Source organism: Panthera leo, chromosome C1 (genome assembly GCF_018350215.1).
Source record: "Panthera leo isolate Ple1 chromosome C1, P.leo_Ple1_pat1.1, whole genome shotgun sequence".
NCBI classification, from domain to species: Eukaryota; Metazoa; Chordata; class Mammalia; order Carnivora; family Felidae; genus Panthera; species Panthera leo.
This window is the reverse complement of record NC_056686.1, coordinates 5,482,802-5,510,360: the sequence shown is the minus strand read 5'-3', so window position 1 is coordinate 5,510,360 and position 27,559 is coordinate 5,482,802. Positions and strand designations below refer to the sequence as shown.

Here is a 27,559-nt window from a genome sequence, read left to right as displayed (position 1 = left end):
CAGAAATAATGTACCATGTCTGATACATTAGATACATTCTAACATTTCTGTTAGAAAAGAAGAAAATCTCAAAATGAATGAACCAAACACTCAACTTTAGAATTTTAGAAGTCTGGAAAGGAAAGAATAAGAGTAGAAACTTCTGAAAAGCAGGGAAAACATAAAACAGAAAGTATTATCAAAGTCAATATCAGTGTTTATGCCAATAAGTTTGAAAACTTAGATAAAGTAGTAGGTAACATCCTAGAAAAAAAAAAAAACAACACAGTTTACCAAAACCATCTTAGGGAGAAATAAAGAACGTGAGTAATCCTTTTTTTCTTAAGTTTATTTTATTTATTTTGAGAGAGAGAGAGAGAGAGAGAGAGAGAGAGAGAGAGAGACAGCATGAGTGGGGGAGGAGCAGAGAGAGGGAGACAGAGAATCTCAAGCAGGCTCTGTACTGTCAGCACGGACCCTGATGTGGAGCTTGATCCCACCAACAGTAAGATCGTGACCTGAGCCGAAATCAAGAGTCAGACGCCGAACCGACTGAACCACCCAGGCACCCCTAGAACCTGAATAGTCCTATATTACCTGGAAAGATTTTTTTTTTTTTTAAATTTTTTTTTCAACATTTTTTATTTATTTTTGGGACAGAGAGAGACAGAGCATGAACGGGGGAGGGGCAGAGAGAGAGGGAGACACAGAATCGGAAACAGGCTCCAGGCTCCGAGCCATCAGCCCAGAGCCTGATGCGGGGCTCGAACTCACGGACCGCGAGATCGTGACCTGGCTGAAGTCGGACGCTTAACCGACTGCGCCACCCAGGCGCCCCAAGATTTTTTTTTTTAATATGGAACGCTTCATGAATTTGCACATCATCCTTGTGCAGAGGCCATGCTGGTCTTCTCTGTATCATTCCAGTCTCTCTCCGTCTTCAATAAACTCTGCTCTTACCTCCTCTCGGCTGCATTTTGGTTTTCATCCTGTATGAGACCAGGGACCCTTCTGGCTGGTCTTTGTAGGACTCCCTCTGGGTCCTCAGACCCAGCCAGCCTACATTGGTTGGAATAACGTCCCCCACAACCTGCCCCCCAAAGATGTCACTCCAGAACCTATACATTACCATTCATGGCAAAAGGGACTCTGAAGACATGATTAGGTTTCAGGACATGATCTTGGGTTATCCAGGTGATCCAGTCTGATCATTCAATCCTTTAACTTGGAGAACATTTTCTGGCTGGTTGAATGTGGACACACATTCAGGGAGCTGGTCAGGGAGATGTTGCTCTGGAAGGGTCAGAGATGCAACATTACCGGCTTTGAAGATGGAGGATGGAGCCACAGCCAAGGGACACAGGCACCTCTAGAAGCTGGAAAAGTCAAGGAAATGGATTCTTCTCTAGTGACTCCAGAAGGAAGCACAACCCTGTCCACACCTTGATTTTAGTCCCGTGAGAGACAGACTCAGATGTTTGGCCTCCAGAACTGTAAGGTAATATATTTTTCTTGCTAAACCTCTAAAATTGTGGTATTTTTAACAACAAAATAAAGACCGAATACTATATATACCCAAAACGACAACTGTACAACCAATGTTATATTTAATTCCCTTTAAAATCCAACTGGACGTAAGTTGCCTATTGTAAGTTGCCTGTAAGTTAGCATTGCACTGAAGATCCTAACCAGGGTAGAATGGCAAGAAAAAAGAAATAAAACATTGGAGGATTGGGAAGAGAGAAATAATTGTCAGTCTTTGCTGATGATATGAATATATGAGAATCTTAAAATAACTTATAGCTACATTATATTAGAATAAGAGTTTTTTTTTAAGCCTGGATACACGATCAATATATAAAAGTATATATCTGCATTTCTATATACAGCAACAATTTTTTAAAAGGTCTTTACAATATCAGAAATTAAGAAAAATGCAAGAAGGCGGGAAAGAAGGAAGAGTTAATAACAAATCTAACAAAAGATGTGCAAGCCCTTTGCTGGAAACATTACAAAACTTTATTGAAAAGACATCAGAGATTAAAGAAGATCTAAATGAATGGACAGCGGACTATATTCTTGGATCAAAAGACAATAACTGAAAGATGTCAGCTGTCCACAAATTGCTTTATAAATTCAATGCCATCCCAGTAAGAATTCCGAGAGTATTTTGTGTGAGCTTTGGCAAGCTGATTCTGACAGTTCTCTGGAAAAGCTGAGGCTGCAAATAGCCAAGGTACTCCCGAAGAAAGTGGGAGACTTGCCTCCACCTGGTAAAGAAATTCGAAGGTGTGGTATTGACGCGGGCACGGAACAATAGTGTTGGATCAGGATAGAGACCAGAACCAAAGATAAGCGCTCATGGAAATTTGATTTCGGACAGAAGGGGAACTGCAGACTAGTGGGGGATAAATGGATTCACCAACTGGTGCCGGGACAACTAATTAACCACATGGGGGAAAAATGAAATCGGATCCCTATCTCGACATACACAAAATTAATTCCCGGTGGATTGAAGACTTACACGTGAAATACAAAACCGTAAATAATTTAGAACACCATGTAAATGGACGTCTTTATGATCTTCAGATAGAAAAGAAGTTTGCACAAACTATAAAGACAAAAGCTGACAGATTCTACTCTATTAAAATTAAGAATTTCTGCGGGGTGCCTGGGTGGCTCCGTCAGTTAAGGGACCGACACTGGATCCCAGCTCAGGTCTTGACTTCAAGGTCCTGAGTTCAAGGCCCTTTTGGGTTCCACGCTGGGCATGGAGCCTTCTGTAATTAGTTAATTGCTTAATTAATTAAAAATGAAAATTGAGAATTTCTGCCTATTGCAGATACCATAAAGAATAAAAAAGGCAAGCCACAATCCAGAAGAAGATACTTGTAACATATATGAATAATAGGGTTTTTTTTGTCTTTCTTTATTATTTATTTGAACAAAAACACAAGCAGTTCACTCATCTCTCCCCATTTCTTCTCATATAAAGGATTCCTACAAGTCAAAGAGATAAAAGCAAAAACCCAACAGAGAAATGAACAAAAGGTAATCATTACACAGAAGAAAAACCTATATGAAAAGACGCTTCATGAATAATCAGAAAAGTGCAAATTAAAATGTTCCAGGAGATTCCATTTCATACCCACCAAATTGTCACTAGTTTATTTGTTTTAAGATTTTATTTTTATTATTTTTTTATGTTTATTTTTGCGAGAGAGACAGAGACAGAGTACGAGCAGGGGAGGGGCAGAGAGAGAGGGAAACAGAGCATCCAAAGCAGGCTCCAGGCTCTGAGCTGTCAGCACAGAGCCCGACGCGGGGCTCGAACTCACAGACCGCGAGATCATGACCTGAGCCGAAGTCGGACGATTAACCGACTGAGCCACCCAGGCGCCCCTTAAGATTTTATTCTAAAGTGACCTCTATACCCAACATGCCACTGGAACTTACAAACCCAAGATCGAGAGTCACACGCTCCACCTACTAAGTCAGCCAGGTGCCCTTTGTTGGCACTAATTGAAAAGCTGGCCAATGGCTAGTGCTCCCAGGAGAGGAGACAGGTCACTCACTGGGCAAGGAGTGTAAGCGCCATAATCTTGGGAGACGGTGTAGCATTTCTGGGGGTGAGGATTCTTAACCTGGGGTACACAGATGGAACTCAGGGCCCGGGAAACTTCAAAGGGGGAAGAAACCTTACGTGTTTTCCCTAATTTCTAACTACAGCTTGGTATTTTCCTCTATGAGGAACCAAACCAAAGTAGTATTAGGCATGCCTGTGACTTCCACCAAATAAGTACAGAGTATCACATTATCACATTAGAATTGTTGCTGATATCTCAAAATATCATTTATGCTCATCACAAGCTTCAAAATTTGGGTAGTCATGGGGCGCCTGGGTGGCTCAATCGGTTAAGCGTTCGACTTGGGCTCAGGTCACGATCTCACGGTTCAAGGGTTTGAGCCCCGCATCGGGCTCTGTGCTGACGGCTCGGAGCCTGGAGCCCGCTTCGGGTTCTGTGTCTCCCTCTCTCTCTGCCCCTCTCCTGTTCATGCTCTGTGTCTCTCTGTCTCTCAAAAATAAATAAAAATGTTTTAAAAAGAAGCCATTCAGAGAAAGATGTGGGTCCAGTGAGGCCCAGAGCCCTGACCCCGGCTGCAAGGGCCGCGTCGTAGATGCCTCCTCTGTTACCCACGCTTTTGTTCTTGTCTTTGTTTTCTACGACAATGAACTTTTCATTCTAATGCTAACTTTTTTTGAAAAAGACTTTCATTTGTATTTTATTTTTTTAAAGTAATCTCTACCCCCAAACGTGGGGCCCGAACTCACGACCCCAAGATCAAGGGTCGCACCCTCCGCCGACTGAGCCAGCCAGGCGCCCCTCCCACGTTCTTTTTAAGCCAAGTAAAAATTTCCAAGAGCGGGCTGAACTCAAAAACAGAACACGTCTTTAAAAAGAGAAGACCCGCGGACACGGTCGCACGCAGAAGTGAAAAGGCAAAAATAAAGCGGTCGGGTTGTGAGGCCGGTGGGGCGATCTCATCTGGTTTGAGGGTCATTGCCGCCGGCCCACGACTGGCTTGGGAACGTGAAATAGCCCCTTTGGGCTGCAGGAAGCAGAGAGGACGGTGGCGATGGAGGCGTACGGTGGGCACAGTGAAGGCTTCCCCCAGGTGTCACGGGAGCCTCGGGCCTGGGGGCCTCAGGCTAGAGCTCGGATCCGGGGAGACGGGCCAGCTCCAGAAGGACCCCGCGCTAGGAGCGAACAGCGCGTGTCCAGGCCGGCGGCAGACAGGATTCCCTGTGGCCCCTTCCTGCTCACCTCGCCGCCGGCCCCGCGCGCGGGGGACACGCGCTCGGGCTGGTGACTCACTGGTGTGACTTCGGTCCCCTTACTAAGGGCAGAGACGGGGAATTCCCTAAAAACAAAACAAAACAGACCAAAAAAAAAAAATGCAAACAAAACGCTGAGATTATTCTTCAGGTGAGTATAATGTTCGCATCCCTTTGGGAACCAAGACCCTCGAATAGAGAGCACGTCACCAGACTCTGGGAGGAGACCGTCGGCTACGCTAAAAATAAGACTTCACGTTGAATGTTTCCCAGCTTAAGAAACGTACTTGCCTTTCACTGTGGGCCTTGATCCTTCCGACAATCCCACAGCGCAGCACAGACGGGTTCTTGACCTCTAAAGAGACGAGGGTTTCCTCCTTTTTACGACGGGTGACGACCTCAGCCCCTTGTGACGGGCTGCTGGCCTCGCAGATCCGGCCGGCCGACGCGGCACACGAGTTTCTCCGCGCTGACGGGGAGCAAGGTCTCCAGACGACGGTGCGTCAAAACGAAGGGCGGAAAAGTGGAACAAACCGCACAATCCCTTTTGTATAAAGTGTGAAAGACCCGACTCACCTAGCTCAGTGATCGGCTCACAGTAGGTGCTCGATAAGCCGTGTGGCCCCTTCCCGGTCCTATTCAGCACCCGGGGAACGGACGGAAGCCCTTCCCAAGTCCTACGGAAAGACGGGTACCGACTCCCCCTTCGGAAGGGCAGGCTGGCGGCCGCTGCCCCAGACGGGCCCCAGGAACGGAGCCCGGCCGCCTCCTGCCCCGCGCTGGGCTGCGTCCTGCCAGGGAATTTTCTTTCCCAAGGGGACTGAGCTCCAGGGTAAAGCTTCATTTCTGGAGCCCCTGGCCTCCCTAGCCGTCCCGGAGAGCTGGGCAGACCCCAGGAGCTCTCGAAACTGCAGCTACTGTCGCTGAGGTTGTGTGGGCGGAGTGGTACCAAAGTCCCTCCGAGTTTGACCTCCGGTGACCCCAGGCCTGGGAGGCGCCATCCGGTCGGGCTGGAGGGGCCACACTCCTCAACTCCAGGTACTTCCAGATGTAGCCAGCCTCCCCCCCCCCACCGCCAAACTTCAGTGCCCAGGTTTGGTTTGCCTCCCGCCCCAGCCCCCCACCCCCCCAACTTCCTGGAAGAAGGAGAGCAGGTGTGCTCAGCACAGAGCAGCAGCTAGAGAGGGTGGAGGCTTCACCTGCTATCAGTGTGCCTAAAGCCATAATTCTTGACCAAGCCAGGAAGGGCCCGAGCCTTAGATAAGGCGCCCAGCGGTCCTTGCCCCAAACCCTGTCCGGAAAAACCCTTCACTACAACACCTGAGCTCTGATAAAGGCTCCCCGTAGAAGTGCTCTTTTCATCGTCGGCCATTCTAGAACCACCTTTTCTGGCTGCCCTGAGGGCAAAAAATGCAAAAAAACCGTTTCCCTTCCTTTAGATCCCTCCAAAATTCCAGGGAGTTTATTCGGAGCTAGGGGCTGGCTGGTAAAACCCCCGTAACTTGGGAGAATTTACAACTGCTCACGAGTAACATTTTCAGGTCGGTAATTTGGGACTTTGAAAGTACCAGGTCTCTGGGTTTTCTTTCCTTAGTCAAAGTGTATCTTCTAGACCTGTCAGCTTTGTCCAGCTGATCTCTAAATTCACCCCACTCAACCCCAATCGCTCTCTCTGGCTCCCCACGCAGAATCTCCCTTTGACCTTGTGTTCAAGATGTGACAGTTGTCCCAGAGGGCCCACTGCCCCTCCTGTGCCTGGAGCTTCCCATCCGGGGCCTGCAGCAGGCCTTCTCAGCAGGGCCTTTGAGCCAAGTAGGGTTGGGTCCTTCCTCCACGGCTCAGAGTCGGTTCCAGGCCTTGCCTCCCCAGCCTCACCTCCGAGTTCCCCCTCAACCGGCCCTCGTGCTGTCCCTCCACACCCCACGCACTCCTCCTGCCTCAGGCCCTTTGCGTGTCCGGCTTCTCCTTCCTCACATGCTAACAGACTTGCCTCGTGCACACCCAAGACTCCACAAATTTTTGAGGTCCCCTTCCAGAGAGGACTCCTCTAACACGGCTGCAGAAAAAAACCCCATCGCTGCCTCCTCACCCCACTTTGCTTCTCAGAACACAAAGTCTCTCCTGCTGCTGTCTCTCCCCTAGCCGTCTCTTTACAGCTTCGTTTCCCGAAACGTAGTTACATATCTGCATTAAAAAAATGATCTGCCTTGCCTCCTAGCCCAGGGGTCAGCGAGCTGCAGCCCGAGGGCCAAATCCCCACCGCTCCCTGGATTCATGAGTTTTGTTGGACACAACCATCATCACCGCCTCACGTGCGTCTTTTGTCTGTTTTGGTGCTACAAGGCCAGCTGAGTAACCGCGACGAGGCTTTGTGACCCACGTTTAAAATGGTTACCAGCTGGCCTTTCCAGAGAGTTTGCTGACGGCTATTCTTTGCCAGAGGACGGAGAGGGGGAAAGGAACAGGAGGGAGAAAAGGTAGCACGCGATGAGGCCGTCTGCCTAGGTGCTGGCTCTGCGTCAGTCGTGCGGAGCAGCCCAGCTCCCTGCGCAGAAGCCCGAACTCCGTTCCGCCCCTCGGCCGGGCAGTACACGCCGGTCACGGGGAGACAGAAAAGCCAGGGGAACCTGCTGGGTCCCGTGAACAACCCGGGAGTCGCTCTGGCTCAGCTACAGATGGATCTGCCTTCCTGGGCGGGCTCTCCTCGGGGACAGAGTGGCTGCCGGTGGCTCCAGGCGCCCTGCCCGTCCTCCTGACCGCTCGGCCGAGGCCCCGGGGTGGAGCCGCGCTGGCTGGCGGGCCCGGGCCCCTGGTGCCGGTCACCAGAGGAAGGGAAAACGGAGGCCGGGCCGGCCTCGGAAGGTTTTCACTTCCGCCTGAAGACTCCTTCTGCGACGTCAAAAGGAACTGGTCTACAAAAATTCACCATTACAGCCAACTTGGTTGGTATTTTTTAATAGCACGTTAATGATACGCAATTAACAAATGAGAGAACATCACAGCCTCTTAAATCCTTGCTTTTATGCCTTTCCTTCTTCTGTGACAAATGTGTTCACTATTCGTTCACCTCAGCAGCCGCATCAACAGCTAACAGCTGCAAGCGAGGCTGATCATGAACTTGATTTCACACACAAAAAAGGGGAAACCAGAGATAAATGAAAACCATCAGGAGCTCGCTAAATGCCATCTATGGTGCAATCCAGGTTCAGGACCGTCGGGGGGGACACGAGGCAGGCGGGGAAGCCCCGTGCGGCTGCCGCCACCGGCCCACACCGCTGGGGGCAGTGACCACGCTCCTCCGCGCGGTGACGGCTCCTTTCGCTTAAAGTGAACACGGGGACAATGACTGCGGACGGCCCGTTTCTCTAACTCCTCCTTGAAGGTTTCCGCTCTAATCCTTAAGCACGAGCGGGGCCTTCACTTGGTCAGCCACGTCCTTGCCGCTCAGCGCTTCAACAATCGCAAGAGCAAACTCGAAGCTGGTTCCAGGCCCGCGGCTGGTGAGGATCAGGCCGTCCTTCTCCACGCGGTTCTCGGAGTAGCTGTAATGACCTTCGGAGGAAGAACGAGAGAGGGTTACATCCGAACGGGCTCCGCTGGGAACACTATCACTCCGCCCTGCAATTCAAGTCCCCGTTACCGGACAAGATGGGTCTCACAGAAATTTCCAAAACCCCAAAACCAAACCCCACGACAAGGGTAGCTGGACGAGGCGGCGGCGGCCCGGCCCCGCGCGGAGATGCTACGGCGGCGTGTGCAGCGGAGGGAGAGGAACTGACGGCCGCGGCGAAATGACACGAACACGCGGAAGTCAAGTGCGGTTGCAGAAGACCTTGTAAGTGGGCGGGGCAGCGGGAGGGAGGCCGAGCGTTCACATTTCTGTCACCAACCAACGCTCAAGGGTCCGCCCTTACACTGAAGGGGAAGCCGAAGGAGCCCCCCGAAATGTGCCGCTTTGGTACAGCGACTACTTTGGGCTGAAGGCACCGGACAAACGGCAACTGCAGGAAGAGGCTTTCTCTGAGCCCCCCTCGCCCCCGCCCTGCCTGAAGACAGGTCCTAAGGGACTCGGCCGCCGTGTCCCTTCCGGGAGCCCATCAGCCAGGGAGGATGGACTCTTGTCCCAGGAGAGAGGAGACCAGAAGTGGACACCAGACAGACTCTGTCACAAACCATCCCATCTCCCATCTAGTCTCCCAAGGGCCCCTTCATCTTTCCTGAAAATCACTGAGGTCTTCTGAAAGGCCTACGTCCCTGCTCCCCCTTCCCTACAGACTGCCTGTCACACAGACTCCTGTCACATGGAGTCCCTGTCACACGGACTGCCTGCATCACGCACAGACTCTATCTCAAAAACAAACTAGCAAAAATAAGGGGCGCCTGGTGGCTCAGTCGGTCACGATCTCATGATTCGTGGGTTCGAGCCCCACGTCGGGCTCTGTAGGGACAGCTCGGAGCCTGGAACCTGCTTCGGATTCTGTGTCTCCCCCTCTCTGTCCCTCCCCAGCTCACCCTCTGTCTCTCCCTCTCTAATATAAATAAACATTTAAAAAAACATTAAAAAAAAAAACAACTAGCAAAAACAACACAGAACACACAGGGAGGAGGAGGTGTGTGGAAGGAGAAACCCCACCCATTTCTCAGGAACCACTTTCCTTCCGTGTCCCCCAGTTGGCTTTTGGGGGGAAATACAGTAAAACCAGCATATGCTTCTCCTGTGCCCAAATTCAGTGGATGATGGGACATCTGGGCAGATCACAGCCACAAAGCTGGGAACCTTCAGCGTCAGCTCCCCAAGGCCTCCCCTTCCGCACACGTGGTCACCAAACCCTCCTAGTGCACAGGCCACCCGGCCCTAAGTCCTCGGGAGCAGCCGCACCCCCACGACCCGGCCCCCCGGCTCCCACTGCCCAGAAAGCTCTCACCTCCTCCAGCGCCCCTCAGAGGAGGCATCTGTGACCGCTCCCCAGATCAGGCCCCCGGATCGCACCACCGGGGCCCCCGGCACTGACAGGACGTGAAAACAGTGTGTCTCCTGCTTTACTGCCTGCCCTTTAAAAGGCCGGGCCCTCAGCCACCCCACGTGGCCTAGGACACTAACGGACCCGCGGAGGTGCCCCCAAGCATCAGGTGAACGAATGAACATCCCTCGTTGCCTCCTCTCTGCATCTGCGGCCTTCACGCAGGATCTCCGTGTTCCGGCCCTGCCTTCCACCTGTCCTTCCCTCCACTCTCTGCTCAGCGCCACAAAAAAGGTCACCTTTCCAAAGTGCACGTCGGAGCTTATCCAGTTCTGCTCCCAGGAGAGGCCTTTGCCTACTTTCTCCAGCACCTAAAGGCGACTCTGTTCCACATCCCGGCGGGCACGCCCTCTGGGTCTGGCCTGCACAAAGACTGGACCAGAAGGAACCAAAGGGGAGACCGAAAAGAACTTGCCATCCAGGTGGGAGCTCATGGTGACCTGGGCGGGGCCAGGGGTGACAGGGAAATGAAAGTGTGAGAAATCACGTAGAAAACAAAACGCCCACAACTCTGAGCAGGACTGAACACGGGGAGGTGGTGAAGAGAACTCCCAGCTGTCTGTCCTACAACTGGGTGGATGGTGGCACCACACAGAGACCAAAGACACAAAGAACAGACTGAGGGGAGGGGCCGAAGCCCACAAGGTTCCCCGGTCGCACCGCCAGCCCTGAGACTAGTCTCCCCCTACTGCCACATTCAGTGCCCGCACCACCCGGCTCTCCCATCAGATAGCTTGGGCTTGTTCCTTTTTCTGTTCTCAGAGTCAGGGAGGAGCCCAGGAAATGCTTGTTCGATGTCTACAGACAGAAGATCGTCACCTGATCTAATGAGCCCCTTAAAGCAGAAGTGATCTGCTTCTGCCGTATCCACGAGCTTTAGGAACCACACGATGATGTTCACGTCCTTTCCAAGTGGTGGAGACCTTCAGTAGATTAGGTCTTCCTGTCCTCGTTACAAATCCAGTCACCCGAGGGACGCCCGGGCAGCTCAGTTGAACATCTGACTTTGGCTCAGGTTATGATCTCACCGTTCGTGCTGACCGGGCAGAGCCTGCTTCGGATCCTCTGTGCCCCTCCATCTCTGTCCCTCCCTTGCTTGCTCTCTCTTTCGAGATTAAACAAACATTAAAAACAAAAATCGAGTCACCCACTGAAATAACGAAATACAGCACATGAACGTCTTCCTACGGGTCAGTCAGTTAAGCATCGGACTCCAGCTCAGATCACGATCTCCTGGTCTGTGGGTTGGAGCCCCGCCTCAGGCTCTAGGCTGACAGCGCGGAGCCGGTTTTGGATCCTGTGTCTCCCTCCCTGCCCCTCCCCTGCTCGCTCGCTCGCTCTCAAAAATAAACAGACACTGAAAGACAAATTTCCTAGTTACCCTGCCGCAGAGGAAGAGCATCTCTGGGTTGACCATCTAACCTCATTTACTGACGGCTGAACCAGGCCGAGACATCTTCAGATGCCCAACCAGGAAACCCACTGGGTCTCGTCTTCCAGGGCGGCGAGATGCACGGCCTGGACTGGGGCTGGGTGAGGCCATTTCTGAACGGCTCGCTGAACGCTCTCTTCGTGGGTAAAGTATTACAACCACGGCTTGCACCAGTTACAGACAATTCAAGGTTCCAGGACTCTTTTCAAAATTCCAGCCCGAAGAGCAGGTCTACACTCGCCGGCTACCTCCACCTAGCGGCGACGCCGGACAAGGACACCACGCGCCCCAGGGCCAGCGAGGCAGGCGGGCACGCCTCAGCCGACTTGGATTCACGAACTCTGCAAATCCACACCCCGCAGTCCACTGGCACAAAGCATTAGTTGCCGACTTCTTAACTTTAACCAAACACTCCAGAGCCAGGAAGGAAGTCTCTTCAGAGCAGCAGCAGCCAGGGAGCCTAGACACGAGGGGTCGGCACCTAATGGCTGCTTTTTATTGGTCAGTGGCTCCCCAAGGGAGTAGTTGCTGGAGAGACCCGAAGGCCCCGAGAGCCCGAGACATTCACCATCTTGCCCGTTAAGAAAAGTCACCGACCTCTGGGAATGGCAGCCCTGGGTTCCAATTCCAGGTCTGCCATTTAGTAGCTGTCCCATCTCGCTAAGCCTCGCCTTTCTCTTCTGTAAAATGGGGGTGACACCACCCCCCGGGGCTGCCACGGGAGTCCGATCAAGTGGAAGGCCCGGACAGAGCGGTGGTGTTACCGCAGCAGGCAGCAGCCGGGGGAGGACGGCCGTTCACCGCCGTGTTCCCAGCGCTCGGCCCGGAGCCGGGACCGACCGGCCCTCCGCCCCCAGCGCGGGCTCGCGCCAGGCCACGTCCTGGGTGCGTCACACACGCTGACTCACGGAGCCTGTCAACGACCCTGTGAGGCGAGGGCTACTGATACCCTTAGGTGTCAGGATGGAAACCGGGGCCGGGAGGGGGAAGGAGCCCGCCCACGGCCGGCCCCACACCGCCTGGCCCAGGGGCACAGCCCTTCACTGCTCACCTTCGTGACGGGGGGCTTCGGGTGCTTTCGAGAACAGACACATAGGAAGCGAAAAAGACTATTAAAAGACTATTAAAAGACTTCTTCATTTAAAAACCGAGACACGGGAAGACTGCGTCCTTCAGACCGGATTGCTTATGTGAGTAAAGTTTCACGCCGCTCTGCCAGGTACGTGAGGAGGACCAGGGCCCCCAGGAGTGATTACGGCCTCACTCCTCAGGCGCCCTGAGAGGGCAGATACTCAACCGGTCTTTCCCCACAGGAGGACTCACCGGCTGAACCCAGCACCTCGTAACTTAACGTGCGCGGGAGCCACACCGGGACAGAGGTGGGCCCGAGCTCCAGCCCGACTCCGGGCAAGTGGCCGGGCCTCCGGGAGCCGGTGTCCTCTTCCGGGAAGCCAACAGCTGCCTCGCTGGGCACCGGGGCCCGGGAGGCTCCGTGGAGATAACGCCCGCGAGTGCACCTGACCAGCGCCGCCGAGAGTTAACGACCTAAGCTTTCCTGTTCCCAACCCACCTCCGTGTTCTTGAGGCAGGAAAACAGACACAACAGATCCACATTCGGATAAAGGAGGAACGTGGCCGACTGGACGCGTCCCCCCCAACATGTCGTAACCACTAAAGGAAGCCTGATTCCAATCTTTCCGACTCTCTAAAACCCGTCCGTTAGCCCCGAGTACGTTACATGCCCACGTTAGAAACGCCCGGCAGCCAGAGCCCTCTGTAAAAAATCCCCACTTTTCACACAGATGGTTTTATCGACAACTGAGGATCCAGCAGCTCCAAAAAAGTGCTAGGTATTTAAGAAAATACTACCTTGGATCATGTTTGAAAATATTCTGAACATCCAACACCAAGAGCAAACCCTGACGTAAATGACGGATTTGAGGTGGTGATGCCGTGTCCGTGCAGATTCATCGACTGCGACAAAGGTACCGCTCTGGCGAGGGAGAGGAAGGCGAGGGAGACCGCGTGTGCGGGCAGGGCGTGCGGGAGGCCTGCGCTTTCGGCTCCATTTTGCGGCGAGCCTAACGCTGCTCTAAAAAGCAGCACCTCTTCGTTAAAGACAAAGCAACAGGGGCGCCTGAGTGGCTCAGTCGGTTGAGCGGGTCAGGATCTCACGGCTCGTGAGTTCGAGCCCCACGTCGGGCTCTGGGCCGACAGCTCGGAGCCGGCCTCGGATTCTGCGTCTCCCTCTGTCTGCCCCTCCGCTGCTTGCGCTCTGTCTCTCACGTTGTCTCAAAAATAAACATTAAAAAAAAAAAAAAGACAAAGCAACACGGTGCAAATGCGCCACCCGGCCCGGCCGTGAGAAGATGACGAAGAGATGTTACCCGCCTACGCTGTGTGAGGTCAGAATGAGCCTCGAGTGGGGCTGAGACCGGGGACAAAATCTACCGCCGCCTGTTTCCCAATCAGCTGCCGCCATTATTGTTTCCTCTTCCGGTCCCTTCGCTGGTGTTTGGCTGGCGATGTTTCACACATGGCCAGCCTCCCGGTTTCCTTGCTGGCTCCATGCCAGCCGAACCACTTCTGGCTTCTACCTGGAAATTTCAGACGCTCTTGCAATCATCCACAACAGCTTTCTTTCTCTCTGCAAGTTCCAGAGTCTCTGTCTCTCTGGTGCGTGCACTCCAGGGACAGATGGCAGAGGGAGAAGCCACCTGTCTGACAAAAGACACTACCTGGCTGGTGTTCCGAGTGTCACACTGAGAAGCCGTGGCTGTTAGTGAGGGAGCGTCACACAGTTGTACGTTTACGTGGCTGGTTACACTGCGCTGTCGTTAACTGCACGTTGCCTTCTGGTTTTAAATTCGACGTGTGTGTCCTGTGTCTGTAAGCGGTTCCCTCCCGGAGGACAGAGACCATGGCAGGCTCTGCACTGTGAGCACAGAGACCGATCCAGGGCTCGAACTCCTGAACCGTGAGCTCAGGACCTGAGTTGAGATCAAGAGTCCTACATTTAACAGACTGAGCCACCCAGGCGCCCCAATGGCGTGCTTCTTTTACAGCCTCTGAGTAAGTAACCGGTCATGCAAAGAATTAAAGAAATACCTGACAGATTACTCTCCTGCCCCCAGAAAAGGATACAATCTTAGGTTTAAAAAGCAAGCTGCAGGGGTGCCTGGGGGGCTCAGTCAGTTGAGCATCCAACTTCTGATCTCTGTTCAGGTTGTGATCCCAGGGTCGTGGGAACGAACCAGTGTCAGGCCCCATGCTGGGAGTGGAGCCTGCGTAAGGTTCTCTCTCCCCCGCTCTGCTGCTTCCCCATTTGCACTCGCTCTCTTTCTCTCTCAAAAAAAAAAAAAAAAGTTGCAGAGCAATGTATTTAACAGACTTCATTTGAATAAAGTTATTAAACTACAAAGGATAATGAGTGTATGTGGAGAAAATTCTAGAGTTACACAAGAAACTTTCTAACAGAAATTATCTCTGAAAAGCAGAAAGGGGGTGAGGAAGAAAGAGAAAACGCAAATTTATGTTTTTACTTCACCCCCCTTTTGCACTGTTTGCACTTTTTACCATGAACAGAATTGTTTTTATAAAAATAAATGAAAGTTAACAGTCTAGCTGGTATTTATGAAAGAAACATGTCACCTAAGGAACAGACCTGCCACCCAGGGAGAGAGCAACATTCACTTTACTTTGGACTGTGGGCAAAAGGGCATCTTCTGAAATTGCTGTCGAGGTTTGAAGTTTACCCTCAAGTGTCTGGCAAGGTGGTAAAAACCCGAGTCAGCCTGGCATTTCATAACCACGCCCATCCAGGACGACCGGGGCTCCGGCTGGCCTCTGCTCATCAGCCCTTGCGCCCCGTCAGGGCGCACACACGGGCACGCGCACCACCTCCCCTCGCCGCTCGCTCCCTCTCCGGCTGCGACACTGGCGAGGCAGGTGAGGAACACGCCAGGCCTCAACCCGCGGAGAGTCCCTCTGCGTAAGGCGACCAGGTGGGACACAAAGCTGAATCACAGCTTTCTGAGAAGGTCTTTCCGTACATGAAAACAAGCACAGGGGCGCCTGGGTGGCTCAGTAGGTTAAGCGTCTGACTCTTGGTTTCGGCTCAGGCCATGGGTTCGAGCCCCGTGTCGGGCTCCGCACTGCTGGTGCGGCGCCTGTCGGGATTCTGTCTCTCCCTCTCTCCCTGCCCCTCCACCACTCACTCTACCTCTCTCAAGAAAAACTTTAAAAGGATGCTTTAAATACATAAAATATAAGCATATACTTACTCCCATTCATCATTTTGTCTTTAGCAAGCGGGTGTGTCGTAACTTTGCTTCCAAAACCTATTTCATGAGCCAAGAGAGCCGTAGGACCTAAAAAGAAGATTAATAAAAACACTTAAGTGCGGATATAAAAAAACTAATGGTTTAAAAATTGCAATGGAAGAATTTTTCAAAACCAGGAGGCTCTCACCAAACATATCCTGATGATTCTGAAATTAAACACCTTTTAGTATGAGAGGCACGGTTTGTTTCTAATAAACCATCTGCTGAGCACATCTGGCAGAAGTGTACAAACTCAAAATCCTTCATGAGCCATCTCACCAAATGATACGGAGCAGCGTCAGATAAACAGTGTGTGGTCCCTCAAGGAACGGCAGGCAAGCCTGCCGGGGATACCCGGAGGGGAGACCACCAAGGCCTTACTCTCAGCAAACGGAAGATTTAGTCACACACTAAAGGCAGCTGGCACTCTCCAAACTTCTGGACTTGACTGCTACTTCACAGACTCATTTTGGTTTTCTACTTAAAAATGAGCACTCACTCATCCGTCTATCCATCCGTACCTCCCAGGTGACTAGGACACTGTCCAGCCCTGAAGAAGATATACCTGTGAAATGCCCAGAAATCTGGAGACATAAAGGCACCAGCGTTTCTTTATTAATAACCACTAAAGACCACGCACAGATGTCCGCTTCTGATCCTCTAAAATACACAGCTGCTAACAGATTTTGATCCCAATGTATTCACTGAAAATGGTCAATTTCACGGAGAATCACAACCATAATTTGTATGTAATGTTTCTCAGATAAGGACTACAACAAAGACATTTTATGACTGTCATGTTACCTTGAAAGTTATAAAAAAAAAAATTCTACTTTTTTCTCTAAGCCTCACGTCACACCTAGAAAAACATGCTTCAGAACAGCAACGCGACCCTCAAAACAGGTCAGGATGCAACGCCCTGGCTGGGACCTGAGGACAGAGCCCGTACGCTTCGGCTTCAGCCACCCCGCCCACCTGCTCTGACCTTTCATTTTTCAACCCAGTTCCAAGGAAAAGGGAGCTACAGACTACACCTGCCGGCTAGATCACAGCAGCTGCACACAGGAAGATCAACAAATACTGCTTAATTACATAAGCTTTCCACCTGACAGGCCAATCCCGATTTATATCTCCTAAATCAAAGTCCTCAGATAGATCTGATGTCCCTCTCACCTTATTTTTACCCTATGTACGAGACAGCTATGTATGGTGGCAAATTTTAAGTCTGTAAAGACTGAATAATTATCACTCAATATTTATGTGAATGGACTCATCAGTTTCCCTTAATTCTTACACTGTGAGATGTTAAGAAGTAAATAACTACCTACATGATCTTGTATTTTATGAAAGCAAACCTCCAGAGGTGACCGTACAGTGAGGAGAACAATCGCTCGTACGGTAAGTTAGAAATTTTTAGGCTGCTCCCTTCAGTTGATGAAACTGCTGCCTACGGTAATGTTAATAAATTTACGTTTCGGCCAAACGTAGGACTTTAGTGATGGCTTATTCACCCTGATAAGCCCATAATTTCTGCTTTCTGAAGCTTAAGAATCCTATTTGGAGAATTCGAGAAGAAATATTTAACTCCCATTACTTGACATTCTGGCAGATGAAAATATTGCTGCGTGTATGCGGGGATCCGGCTCTGAGCCAGAGCCGAGAGCAGAGGGCACCGCAGCGGGAGCCCCTGGGCAGCCAAGACACTACGGCCAACAGCGCCACCGTGTGGTGACTCACGCAGACAACACCTCGGTCACCCCAGCTCCTCCAAGCCCTTGGAGGTTGTACCTAGACCCAGTCTCCAGGCTCCTTTCCCTCCAGACCCAGAGTGAATGTCATTTTACTTTCTTATCCAGATAGTCTGCCCTCCAGTTTCTGTCTCAAGCACTCAATACTCGGGGCTAAGCCAACAGTCTTTCAGTTCAGTAAGCAGCCCCCGGTTCCTAACTGCGACACTGAAGAACCACCTTATTTTTCACCACACTTCCTACTTTCTGCAGCACCAGAAGGCCAGGCAGTACAGGATATTCAACGATACAAACACCATATTAGAGCGCTGTTTATGTCAACAGCGATTTAAAGGATTCTAAAGTCTAAGCTCCTTAGCACGGCATTCGAGCTGCCTGAGCACAAAACAGTGAACCAGATATGGCCAATCATCCAGCCACCTCAGTGATACAAAAGGACAAACCCACGTGTGGTTTTTCCTTTCAGCAGACTCATAAGGGAACAAATCCAGACTAAACCCTTCCTTAGGTTAGAGAACCTAAGAATGAGGCCGTGGCCAGGGGCTGAGAGTGACCGGACCAAGTCCTCGTACATCGAAGAGGACCTGAGACCCCCACCCAGAGAGTGGCACCTGCGCGGGCGGTAGGGACCGCAGGGTCCTCCAGCGAGGACAGACCTGGGCCCCCAGGGCAGGTCAAGAGGCTGGCGCTGACTGGAACCCAAGGACAGGGCCTGCCAGAGTGGTCACCTCTGTGGTCCCTCCCAGGCTCCAATGCAGGGGTCCTCGAACATCCGGGTCTTTAGGAACCCCCCTGAGCTTTTACGTGAGTTACATCTACCTGTAACTTCCGCGTTAGAAGTCAGAAATTACAACTGGGACATTTTGACGACACAAGAATGCGGGAGCACGTGTGCCACACCCCAATGGTGGCATCATCACACTCTCCATAAGAAGGAAAAGGACAAATAACATCAGTATCTGCTTTCACCTTATGACGCCTTTGAAAGAGCTCTGAGAACGTCTGCTGTAATGCAAAGTCCCCAGGGTCCCCGACTTGTAACTTCCTTAACAGATCCACTGTACTGAACAAAACTCTGTCATCTTATCAAACCATCCATCCATTCACTGATTTACTTGCTCTTTCGACAAATGTCTCAGAGAGACCTGTAACAAAGAACTGCACTCTGGAAAAATGCAAGATGGCGGGATATCATGATACTGGAGCATTAAGAATGGATTTCATGGTGGTTCCAGAAAACAAAGTATTACTGACTTCCAAGATGTGGGGACATCCAGGAAGCACGAACAACCTTCTTCTTCTAACTTACGTGACAGATAGTACGGTGCCCGAAACCAAACATTCCACACTGAGGACCAGGCGGAAAGCACCCGAGGCCTCGGAACCCGCAGGGCAGGCACAGGACAGAGCTGTTATGCTCACGTCCGACCGATTCTTGCTGACTGGTGCTGGCAGACCTAGTTTCTGGCACAGAGATTTGCTGTAACAAGCTGTTTACTGAATTCCAGAGGGCGTTATTTTCCTCAGAGGTCAACCAGAGACGGAAAACATGTAGTTTCACAGAACGCAGACCAAAAAGCACAGAGAAGCAGAAAAGAGAGCTGTACTCATTTCTGAAATGACACTGAGTTCATGCCGCCCAAGCTAAATATGCCCATACAGATGCCCTGCACGCTCTGTGAAGGGAAAAGAAGTATCTAGAACAAAATCTCACAATTAAAGACTACCCCATCACGTATTTTTGGGAGAAATCCAACAACACATTTTAACACAGGATGGTTCCGCACGTTACCTGCACAGATAGCGGCAATAAGGCCCTTCCTTTTTTCTTGTTCCTTCAGTATCTCTTTCACAGCAGCAGACTATTCAAAGAAAACCCAAACACATCAAGTTATCATTAAGCCACAGCCAATGGCCAGCTGGAAACTGGGAGAGAATCTGCTTTTAGTTTAAAATGCAAGATCTTCAATCAATTTTCTAATAGTATTTCTAAATCATTAATAGAAAAATTCTCAAATTCATAGTTTCTACATGTTTAACCCTAATCAAGGTGTTTGTTACAGGAGAAGGGCATTCTTTTCTTAAAGGTGTTTGAAGAGGAGACGAGAAGAGCAATTCCCCTTGGGTACGCTGACCCCTGCCGCTTTGTGCTCCGCGAGGAAAGCGGGGGGGGGGGGGGGGGGGGGGACATGTGGTGTCTGGAGTGTTTTCAGAAGGCAGAGCCAGGAACAGGGCCCAGCACAGTCCCAAACGTCTGATTCAACCTGCCTTGCGCGCTTCTGTCTCTTGCCCCTCCCTCCCCTCTCTCTTCCCGCAGGTGGACTCGATGAAGACTTCGATGAAGAAGCAGGGGCCTATTCCGATGCCATTTTCATGCAAGCTGGCAATTCCAGCCTCTGCAGCCCCCCCCCCGCCCCCCCGCAGCCCTAGTGTTGAGCAGACAACCAGTCTCTTATCTTTCTATGCTTAAACCTTCATAAGACACAAAATTAGGTTCATTTTTCTACTGTGGGGGAGGAAAAAAGAAGTCTTACATTCGGACTGTATTCACAGAATCTGTTCCCAAATTAACTGTTCCACCAATTCTGCTTACTCATATAGTAAATGTCATTAGGGATGTTTTTCCTAAATAAGCTACAACACCATTTTGTTCACTTCACCTGTTTCTAGTTTCCTCCCAGCCTCCTTCCTGAAATATTTTAGTAACAACAAAACCAACAGAACACGGGCAGATGCTGAAGTACTTCCTTTACACGGTTTTTACCTCAGATAAATTCTGTGCACCCAGGTTACCTCCCGGCAGAACCACTACGTCGTAAGGTCCCTGTAGTTTCAAAACAAAACAAAAAAAGTAAACAAACACTTTTCATCTGAGATGTGCACTAAAGTGATAGTCCGATAATACTTTCACATTTTAAACGTGGGTCATAGCAAAAAACTGTTCATGGAAGCGCAGCTAAACAAATTAAGGTATATATCTCTATGATGGAATGTTGTAACTAGCAAAAAATCTGAATATAGTAACAGGAAAGGATGCCCGTGTTGCGGGATGACAGGGGTAGCATGATCTCACTCTTGTAAAAAGGGAGGAAAAAAAGGGGGCGCTTGGCTGGCTCAGTCGGTGGAGCACGAGACTCTGGATCTCAGGGTTGTGAGTTCGGGCCCCATGTTGAGCGTAGAGCTCGCTTAAAAAAAAAAAAACGCAGATGTGTGTGTATGTCCCTGACACACACGGGGTCTACAGGTACCCACACACGGAAGAGAGCTCAGCTGCTAATGAGATGTGGTGTGGGATGGTGGGGCGAGGACAATGAGAACGGGGACATTTAATATTTTCACTCTGTAGGTATACACGGTCTACACGCATTATTTTTTCAACGATAATGTGCACAGTAATGAAAATAATTAAAAGAACAATTTCAAGTAAAATGCACAGAAAAAGGTATTTTACCTCTATGAAAAATGGAACTTAGGGGAGAATAATGATACAGTATTTTAGTATCCCAAACACCTAACATCCTACAAATCTGCTGATTCCAAACTTGATTCAATTCATGAAATGGAATTTGATGTAACAATACTTTAAGATGTTAAAAAAATTTTTCAAAAGTTTAGTCATTAGCATTTTAAAAATTTAGTACATACTTAGTGCAACATATACTACTCAGAATTACTCAAGACTATGAACATTCTGCTGTTTTCAAACCAAGCAAAACTACCAATTAAACAAAGTATGAAGTACAGAATTTCTTTCACTCCTTTTAGAATCTGATAAACAGACACCAAGGGTAACCACGGTTCTAAAATACCCAGACACCACAAGATGAAAAAGACCAGAGAAGAGCGAGTATTTACTTCTACTCGCCCACTCGAAACGTGCTATTTAGAATGTTTTCAACAATTTTTATGTAAATACCAACATTCCTGTACCCCACAATCTGGCACTGAACTATGTGAATTTATTAGAAAGGAGTAAACTTTTCTCTATGCATCTGAGGCCACCTGGGCATGGGAATCATGCTCCGGGTTCCTGAGCAGGGCACAAGTGGCCGTCCATGAGCTGCCTCCACTTTTTTTCTGCCACATCTATGCCCTGAGAGCACAGAGCCCACACCCCTATCACACTGGCCATTAAGCAATGAACTACATGAAAGGGTGTGCAAAAGCATCTGTGCACATGTGGGTGAGCTTGCGTCTGAGGACAGGGCCCTCAGCTCTTGACAGATTCCCCGGTGTTAGCTGCCACCAAAGGTAACTGTCAACATAAAGTGACACGATTTAACAACAATTCTTAATGCTCCCTTAATCCCACCACTAATCAACTGCGAGCTGTTCACATAAAATGGATCACATAACTATGTCTGGAACACTGAAAAAGGAAAGGCAAAAAGGAACTTTTGCATAAAGAATAAGAAATGAGGGGCGCCTGGGTGGCTCAGTCGGTTACGCGTCCGACTTCGGCTCAGGTCATGACCTCACCTGCTTCGGATGCTGTGACTCCCTCTCTCTCTGCCCCTCCCCTGCTCACATTCTGTCTCTCTCTCTCTCTCTCAAAAGTAAATAAACATTTTAAAAAAAAGAAGAAATGAACAGGAAATGTGGCAGGTGATTCCTTCTATCAGGTACGTCATAACAGGAGGCTAAGCTGCCTGCGAAGCCAGAAGAATCCTGATGAAAACGTCCCACCCCCCCCCACCCCCCCCCCCCCAGCCAGCACAGGCAGTAGGGAACTGCCAGATTCCATGGATACAAAAAAGGGAGAGTCCCTGACTTCCCAGGGCTTATTATAGTGGGGAAGACATCCAAGCAAAGTAACTTTCTTAAAATAAGTCTGTGCTCACAGCCTTAGATGTAGTCAAAAGACAGTTCAAGAAACTGACAAAGAAGGCACAGGAGGGAGTAATTCCAGGTGTGGACAACAAACCTCTTTTTTTGCATCTTCCAGACTGGCATCCGGACAAATGAGAACATCTCGGCTACACTGTACCGGGTCTTTCCCAGCCAGACCCGCAACGGTGACTTTAATCTAGGAGAAAGACATCATCACATTTAACACTGAAACATAAATCTAGAGTAACATTTTCACAGCTGCTGTGTTTTAAAATAACTTGGCAGGAAATACTGCGACAAAACCATGCTGCCTTGCAGCCAGTAAGTTAGCTAAATATATTTAATAACCAGGTCTGTCCCGGTTTGCCTGAGACAGTCCTGATTTACAGATGCTGTCCCGGGACCCTGTCTGGTGAGTGTCCTTTCTCCCACAAGTGTCCTTTATGGTTTGGGCGACAATTACATGATCATCCTGTTAATAATCCATCTTGCAAAGTTACTGTTGTCATTTAAGTGTCATGGAATTTTCTGAAGATACAAAGACAAGTTAAAACAATGAAATCCTGGGGCGCCTGGGTGGCGCAGTCGGTTAAGCGTCCGACTTCAGCCAGGTCACGATCTCGCGGTCCGTGAGTTCGAGCCCCGCGTCAGGCTCTGGGCTGACGGCTCGGAGCCTGGAGCCTGTTTCCGATTCTGTGTCTCCCTCTCTCTCTGCCCCTCCCCCGTTCATGCTCTGTCTCTCTCTGTCCCAAAAATAAATAAAAAACGTTGAAAAAAAGAAATTAAAAAAAAAAAAAAAACAAAAAAACAATGAAATCCTACTTTAGCCTGCAAAAATGTACAAAGTTGACATAAGAAAGAGCTGGTACTGACAACATGGGAATTTTCCTACACTGCTGGTGGGTCCACATGTCGGTACTTTGGGGAGTTGACAAAATCCGGTAAGGCCAACTACGGGCTGTCCTTTGGCCTAGCAATTCCACTCTCAGTCACAAAACCTGGAAAAACTTCCACACATTTGCATAAAGAAACCCGTAGGAGAATATTACAGAACTGAAATGGCACAAAACTGGAACAGAGCAGACTGCAGCATATTCGTACAGCATAATACTAAGCAGCAATTTTATTTATTTTTTTTTTTTCCAACGTTTTTTTATTTATTTTTGGGACAGAGAGAGACAGAGCATGAACGGGGGAGGGGCAGAGAGAGAGGGAGACACAGAATCGGAAACAGGCTCCAGGCTCCGAGCCATCAGCCCAGAGCCTGACGCGGGGCTCGAACTCACGGACCGCGAGATCGTGACCTGGCTGAAGTCGGACGCTTAACCGACTGCGCCACCCAGGCGCCCCAAGCAGCAATTTTAAATAAACGAAGTGCATCTGTGTGTCTTCACTTATGGGAACCAGAGAAATGAAGGTAACAGACCCTGGGACCAGACTGCTAGGGTCTGAGTACCGGCTCTTCTCCTCGCTAAGTCTACAATGTCGACACTTCATCTAGTGTCGTTGTGCCTCAGTTTCTTCAGTTGTACAATGAAAATGGCAATAACTCACAGGGCTGTTGGAAGAGTTAAACAAGTTTACGTTAAGTACTTAGAATAACACCTAGCATCAATAAATGCTATTTAAGCGCTCACTATGGATGCATATATGCATATACACACACACACACACACACACACACACACACACACAGAGACACGTGCAAAATGCAACTGCAGTTTAATGCTACTTTGAAGACATGCATGGGATGGACACACACCAGTGAGGGGACAGAGCTATCTCTGGGGCAAGAAGGGGAATAGTATTGGGGAAATTTACAAAGAGGGCTGTGTAATGTTTTATTTGTTTTAAGCACCTGTTCCTAAAGGGGCACCTGGGTGGCTCAGTCAGCCGACCATCTGACTTTTGATTTCAGCTCAGGTCATGATCTCTCGGTTCATGGGCTCAAGTCCCACACTGGGCTTTGCGCGGATAGCACATGGAGCCTGCTTGGAATTCTCTCTCTCCTCCCTCTCTACCTGCTCACATATGCACGTGCTCTCTCTCTCCAAATAAATAAATAAACAACAACAAAAAAAATGTTTTAAAGCATCTATTCCTCTGGAAGTGGGTCTAAAAGAAACATGGCAAAATACTAACAAGTACTAAACGTGGGCAGTGAATAAACAGGTAATTATTATTATACAGTCTTCTGTATTTGTGGGTGTTTGAAATATTTTATAAAGTACACTGAATATTATTTTATTCAAAATGACTTCAAAACCCCAAAATTTTGAAAAGGGTAGAAGACATCAGGGGACTTACTCCGGCTCGCCTCATGACATCTACAGGAATGACTGTCTCCATCTCCTCTGCTCCTTTGGCCAGGATGACCAGAGCTCTTTTGGAAGCCATTTTTGTGTTGTACTTTTTAAAGACTTAATTTAAAAAAAAAAAAAAAAAAGAATTAAAAAAAACTTCCATTGCAACCCTAAAGCAGCCAAAAACTTTAAGCTTAGTAACATTTTTAAGCAGGGTAACTAGGTGCCTCTTAGGGGAAAAGTTCGGAGACAAACATTAAAAAAAAAAAAAAAAACAAAAAAAAACACCTTAGGTTAATATTGGTTTACACAGAATTTCAACTGCTGGATTTCTGCGAGAACACAGTAAGGTTGCTAATACATGATACTACCACTTGGATTTCCTTCGACCATATTTTTTAAAAACCCAGTAGACAGTAACGCACAGGCCTTGCATTTCACACAAAGTAGGGAGACAGTTTTCTTTTCGTTAGCACTATTTCAGAGAAACGACTAAACTTAAATTTCACGGGGAAAAGCTGCACGTAGTCTTTGGCAATTAGCCGGTGAGATTTTTGGAGGGGATTTTTTTTTTAAGTTCCAATAACTGTACGAAAAATTCTGGAAAGTTAACGGTGTTAAATATTTTATCACACTCTTTGATGACGCAGAAAGATGGGAATCCCCCACTACATTCAACCCAACTGGATTCTCTCTCTGCACTTTGCCCTCTCGTTGCAAATGGCAGCTGCTAAGCAAGGGTGTGGATAGTTCTTAGCCTGTTCTTTTTCTGCAGCTTGCTGTCCATGCAAATCAGAAGCTAATAAAAGCACTCCCACAAACACAGCACTGGCCAGTTCCAAACTGCCGGACACCCTGCACACGATCCTGGAGGGTCCGAGGTCGCCCCGTGCGCTCCTGGCCGAAGGCCGCCCCGTTCCACAGACGCGGCGGGGCCTCGTCCCTCGGCGCCCCCTTCCGAAGCCCGCGCCGGGATGCCCGCGGGCCCCTCGCCACCCTCAGCGCTCCCCAGACCCCGACCTGAACCTCGACTCTGCCCAATCCCGCGCCGGGGACGACCGAACGGAACCAGAACCGGACTAAACGGGCCGCACGCACACACGTACGCGCGTCGCCAGGGTTCACGCCCTCAGCCCCGCACTGCGCAGACGCGCGCCCCCCGGCTTCACGTCCTGCCCCGCCTCCCCGGTACTGCGCAGACGCCCGCCGCGCAGACTTCACGTCTTCCCCCCCGCCCCCCGCCCGCCTCACAGCCCTATAATGCGCAGGCGCACGGCGCCCAGCTTCTTGTTCTGCCCCGACACCCCCCCCGCCCCCCCCGCCGGTATTGCGCAAACGCCTGCCGTCCGGGCCCCACTTCCTCCTCAGGTTTGAGCTGCACCGACTCTTGCGGCTCGCTCGCTTACGTCACATCCGGCCGAGCCCACCTTGGACCGCTGCGGGGTACGGCCCGCCTTTCCGCGCCCTGACTCTGCGTCTAGGGGACGTCTCCAGTTGGAGCACCCAACGCGAGGAGAGTCCCGTGGGCTCACGCGTGCTCACGGAATCTCCCCCGCCCCGAGTGGCGCGGTCTGGCCTGCCCTCGGCGCCGCTGGAGTTAACTCGCTTTTCCCCACGGGCCGGAGGCGCCCGGCGGGACCCCTTCGTGGCGGTTTGCTTTAAACGTGCGTTTTCCTGGAGTGGAGTTGTACCTTCTCGCTTCTGTGCACTTGGCTTTCCTTTCTTGGAGGGCCTGCCCGTGTCCCCCTCCCCCCGCACCCCCCACCTGTTCCCGACCTCGTCTCCCCAGGGCGGGCTGCAGGTCCTCGGTCTCTGGCGACTCTTAGCATTATTTGCCTGCGGTGATTTCACGTGTGCTAGTTTCTCAAAAGTTCTTTTTTTCTAAAGATCCCAGGGTGTGGAGCCCTGCTGAGCACAGTGATCTGACAGTCCCTTTAATGACATCTGTTTAAGTTATAATCTCAGATTTCGTTTTTACAAGTATAAATTGAATACTGACGCTTTTTCCAAAGTTTTTATTTATTTTGAGAGAATCCCAAGGAGGCTCTGCACTGTCAGGCAGAGCCTGAGCCTGATGCCGGCCTCGAGCTCCTAAACCGTGGGATCATGACCAGAGCCAGAACCAAAAGCCAGATGCTTAACCGACAGAGCCACCCAGGCGCCCCTGAATGCTGATGGTTTAACCCCTTTCAAAACCAAGCTGATCAAAGTTACATTGAACAGATGGACTCCCAGCATCGTCCCCATGTGGTTCCATCCTTGCTGCTGCCTACCGGTAACCTTGTATTCGTTTCCTGGGCATCTTTCCAGTGTTTCCTTATGCAAGCATAAGCAAATACACTTTTTACTTCTTTCTCATGGAAATGTAGCAGATTATCCATATTGTTGTGTCCTTCACCTCGCACTGCCACCAGCTTATTAAACGAACGTGGTGGAGATCTTTCCTTATCAAAAAGAACTTCCTCTCTTTTTTCCAGATAGTATGCCATTGTGGAATGTCCCGTAGTTTATTTACCGATGCCCTACTGGTAAGACTTAGGTTATTTCCAGCTGTTTTTTGTACAGACAGCACTGCACCGAATAACCTTATTTATATAAGGTTGTGTCCTACTTGTGTAGGTGAAACTGGAGAGGAAATTCTCAGAAGTGTAAATACACTGGAGTAACTCCATGCAAGTTGAGTGAGTCACTTAGCACTCTCACCAGTAATATGGGAGCTCAGTCTTCTAAGTATGTCAGGTTCTTGACATTTCAGTTTAGATGTTAAAAACATGATTATTTTCAAGAACTAACTTACATTCCTTTGTTCGTTTACAAAGCACTTGAATAGATTTCATGAGATCCTTACAATGGTGGTGAGCACGGTTTTTGTTTAATTTTAAGAATTGTAAGTAGATTTCTTCGTGCACCACTGCGTTGTGCAAAAATTTTCGACTGTCTTTAATCTTTTGGCATTTGAGAAAGACATTTTGGGAGTTCTGGAATGACTTCATCTTTGACTATTTGCCAAGGAAGCAGGCAAAAGCCACCCGCTTTTAGTTTTGAGTATGGTGGGGAAAGTGAGGCCAGTGGTCAGATGTGTTTCAA

At 49.8% G+C, this 27,559-nt stretch overlaps 1 protein-coding gene and 1 pseudogene across 2 annotated transcripts; both read right to left on the bottom strand.

Annotated features, from left to right (window-relative positions):
- Nucleotides 1–829: 829 nt before the first annotated feature.
- On the bottom strand, nt 830–928 carry LOC122228997 (annotated as a pseudogene).
- Nucleotides 929–7,755: 6,827 nt separating this feature from the next.
- On the bottom strand, nt 7,756–25,642 carry PARK7 (Parkinsonism associated deglycase). Of its 2 annotated transcripts, none has more exons than XM_042951829.1 (7): nt 25,493–25,642; nt 24,477–24,589; nt 22,264–22,365; nt 20,104–20,163; nt 19,132–19,201; nt 15,553–15,639; nt 7,756–8,368 (listed from the first exon to the last, which is right to left on the bottom strand). In XM_042951829.1, the coding sequence occupies exons 2-7, from the start codon at nt 24,564–24,566 to the stop codon at nt 8,208–8,210; spliced, it is 570 nt and encodes a 189-aa protein (XP_042807763.1). In that variant the 5' UTR covers nt 24,567–24,589; nt 25,493–25,642; the 3' UTR covers nt 7,756–8,207. The 2 variants fall into 2 exon arrangements, with proteins under 2 accessions (XP_042807763.1, XP_042807764.1); XM_042951830.1 differs by having other exon boundaries at nt 24,477–24,592; nt 25,495–25,642.
- Between the last annotated feature and the right edge of the window lie 1,917 nt (nt 25,643–27,559).

Excerpts from the sequence above, each read along its gene's own strand:
- PARK7 (XM_042951829.1), bottom strand. The coding sequence starts at position 24,566 with ATGGCTTCCAAAAGAGCTCTGGTCATCCTGGCCAAAGGAGCAGAGGAG. Across the intron at positions 22,366-24,476 it reads ATGTCATGAGGCGAGCCGGA|ATTAAAGTCACCGTTGCGGG; the intron begins GTAAGTCCCCTG and ends TCTTTCTCCTAG. Across the intron at positions 20,164-22,263 it reads TGGAAGATGCAAAAAAAGAG|GGACCTTACGACGTAGTGGT; the intron begins GTTTGTTGTCCA and ends TTGAAACTACAG.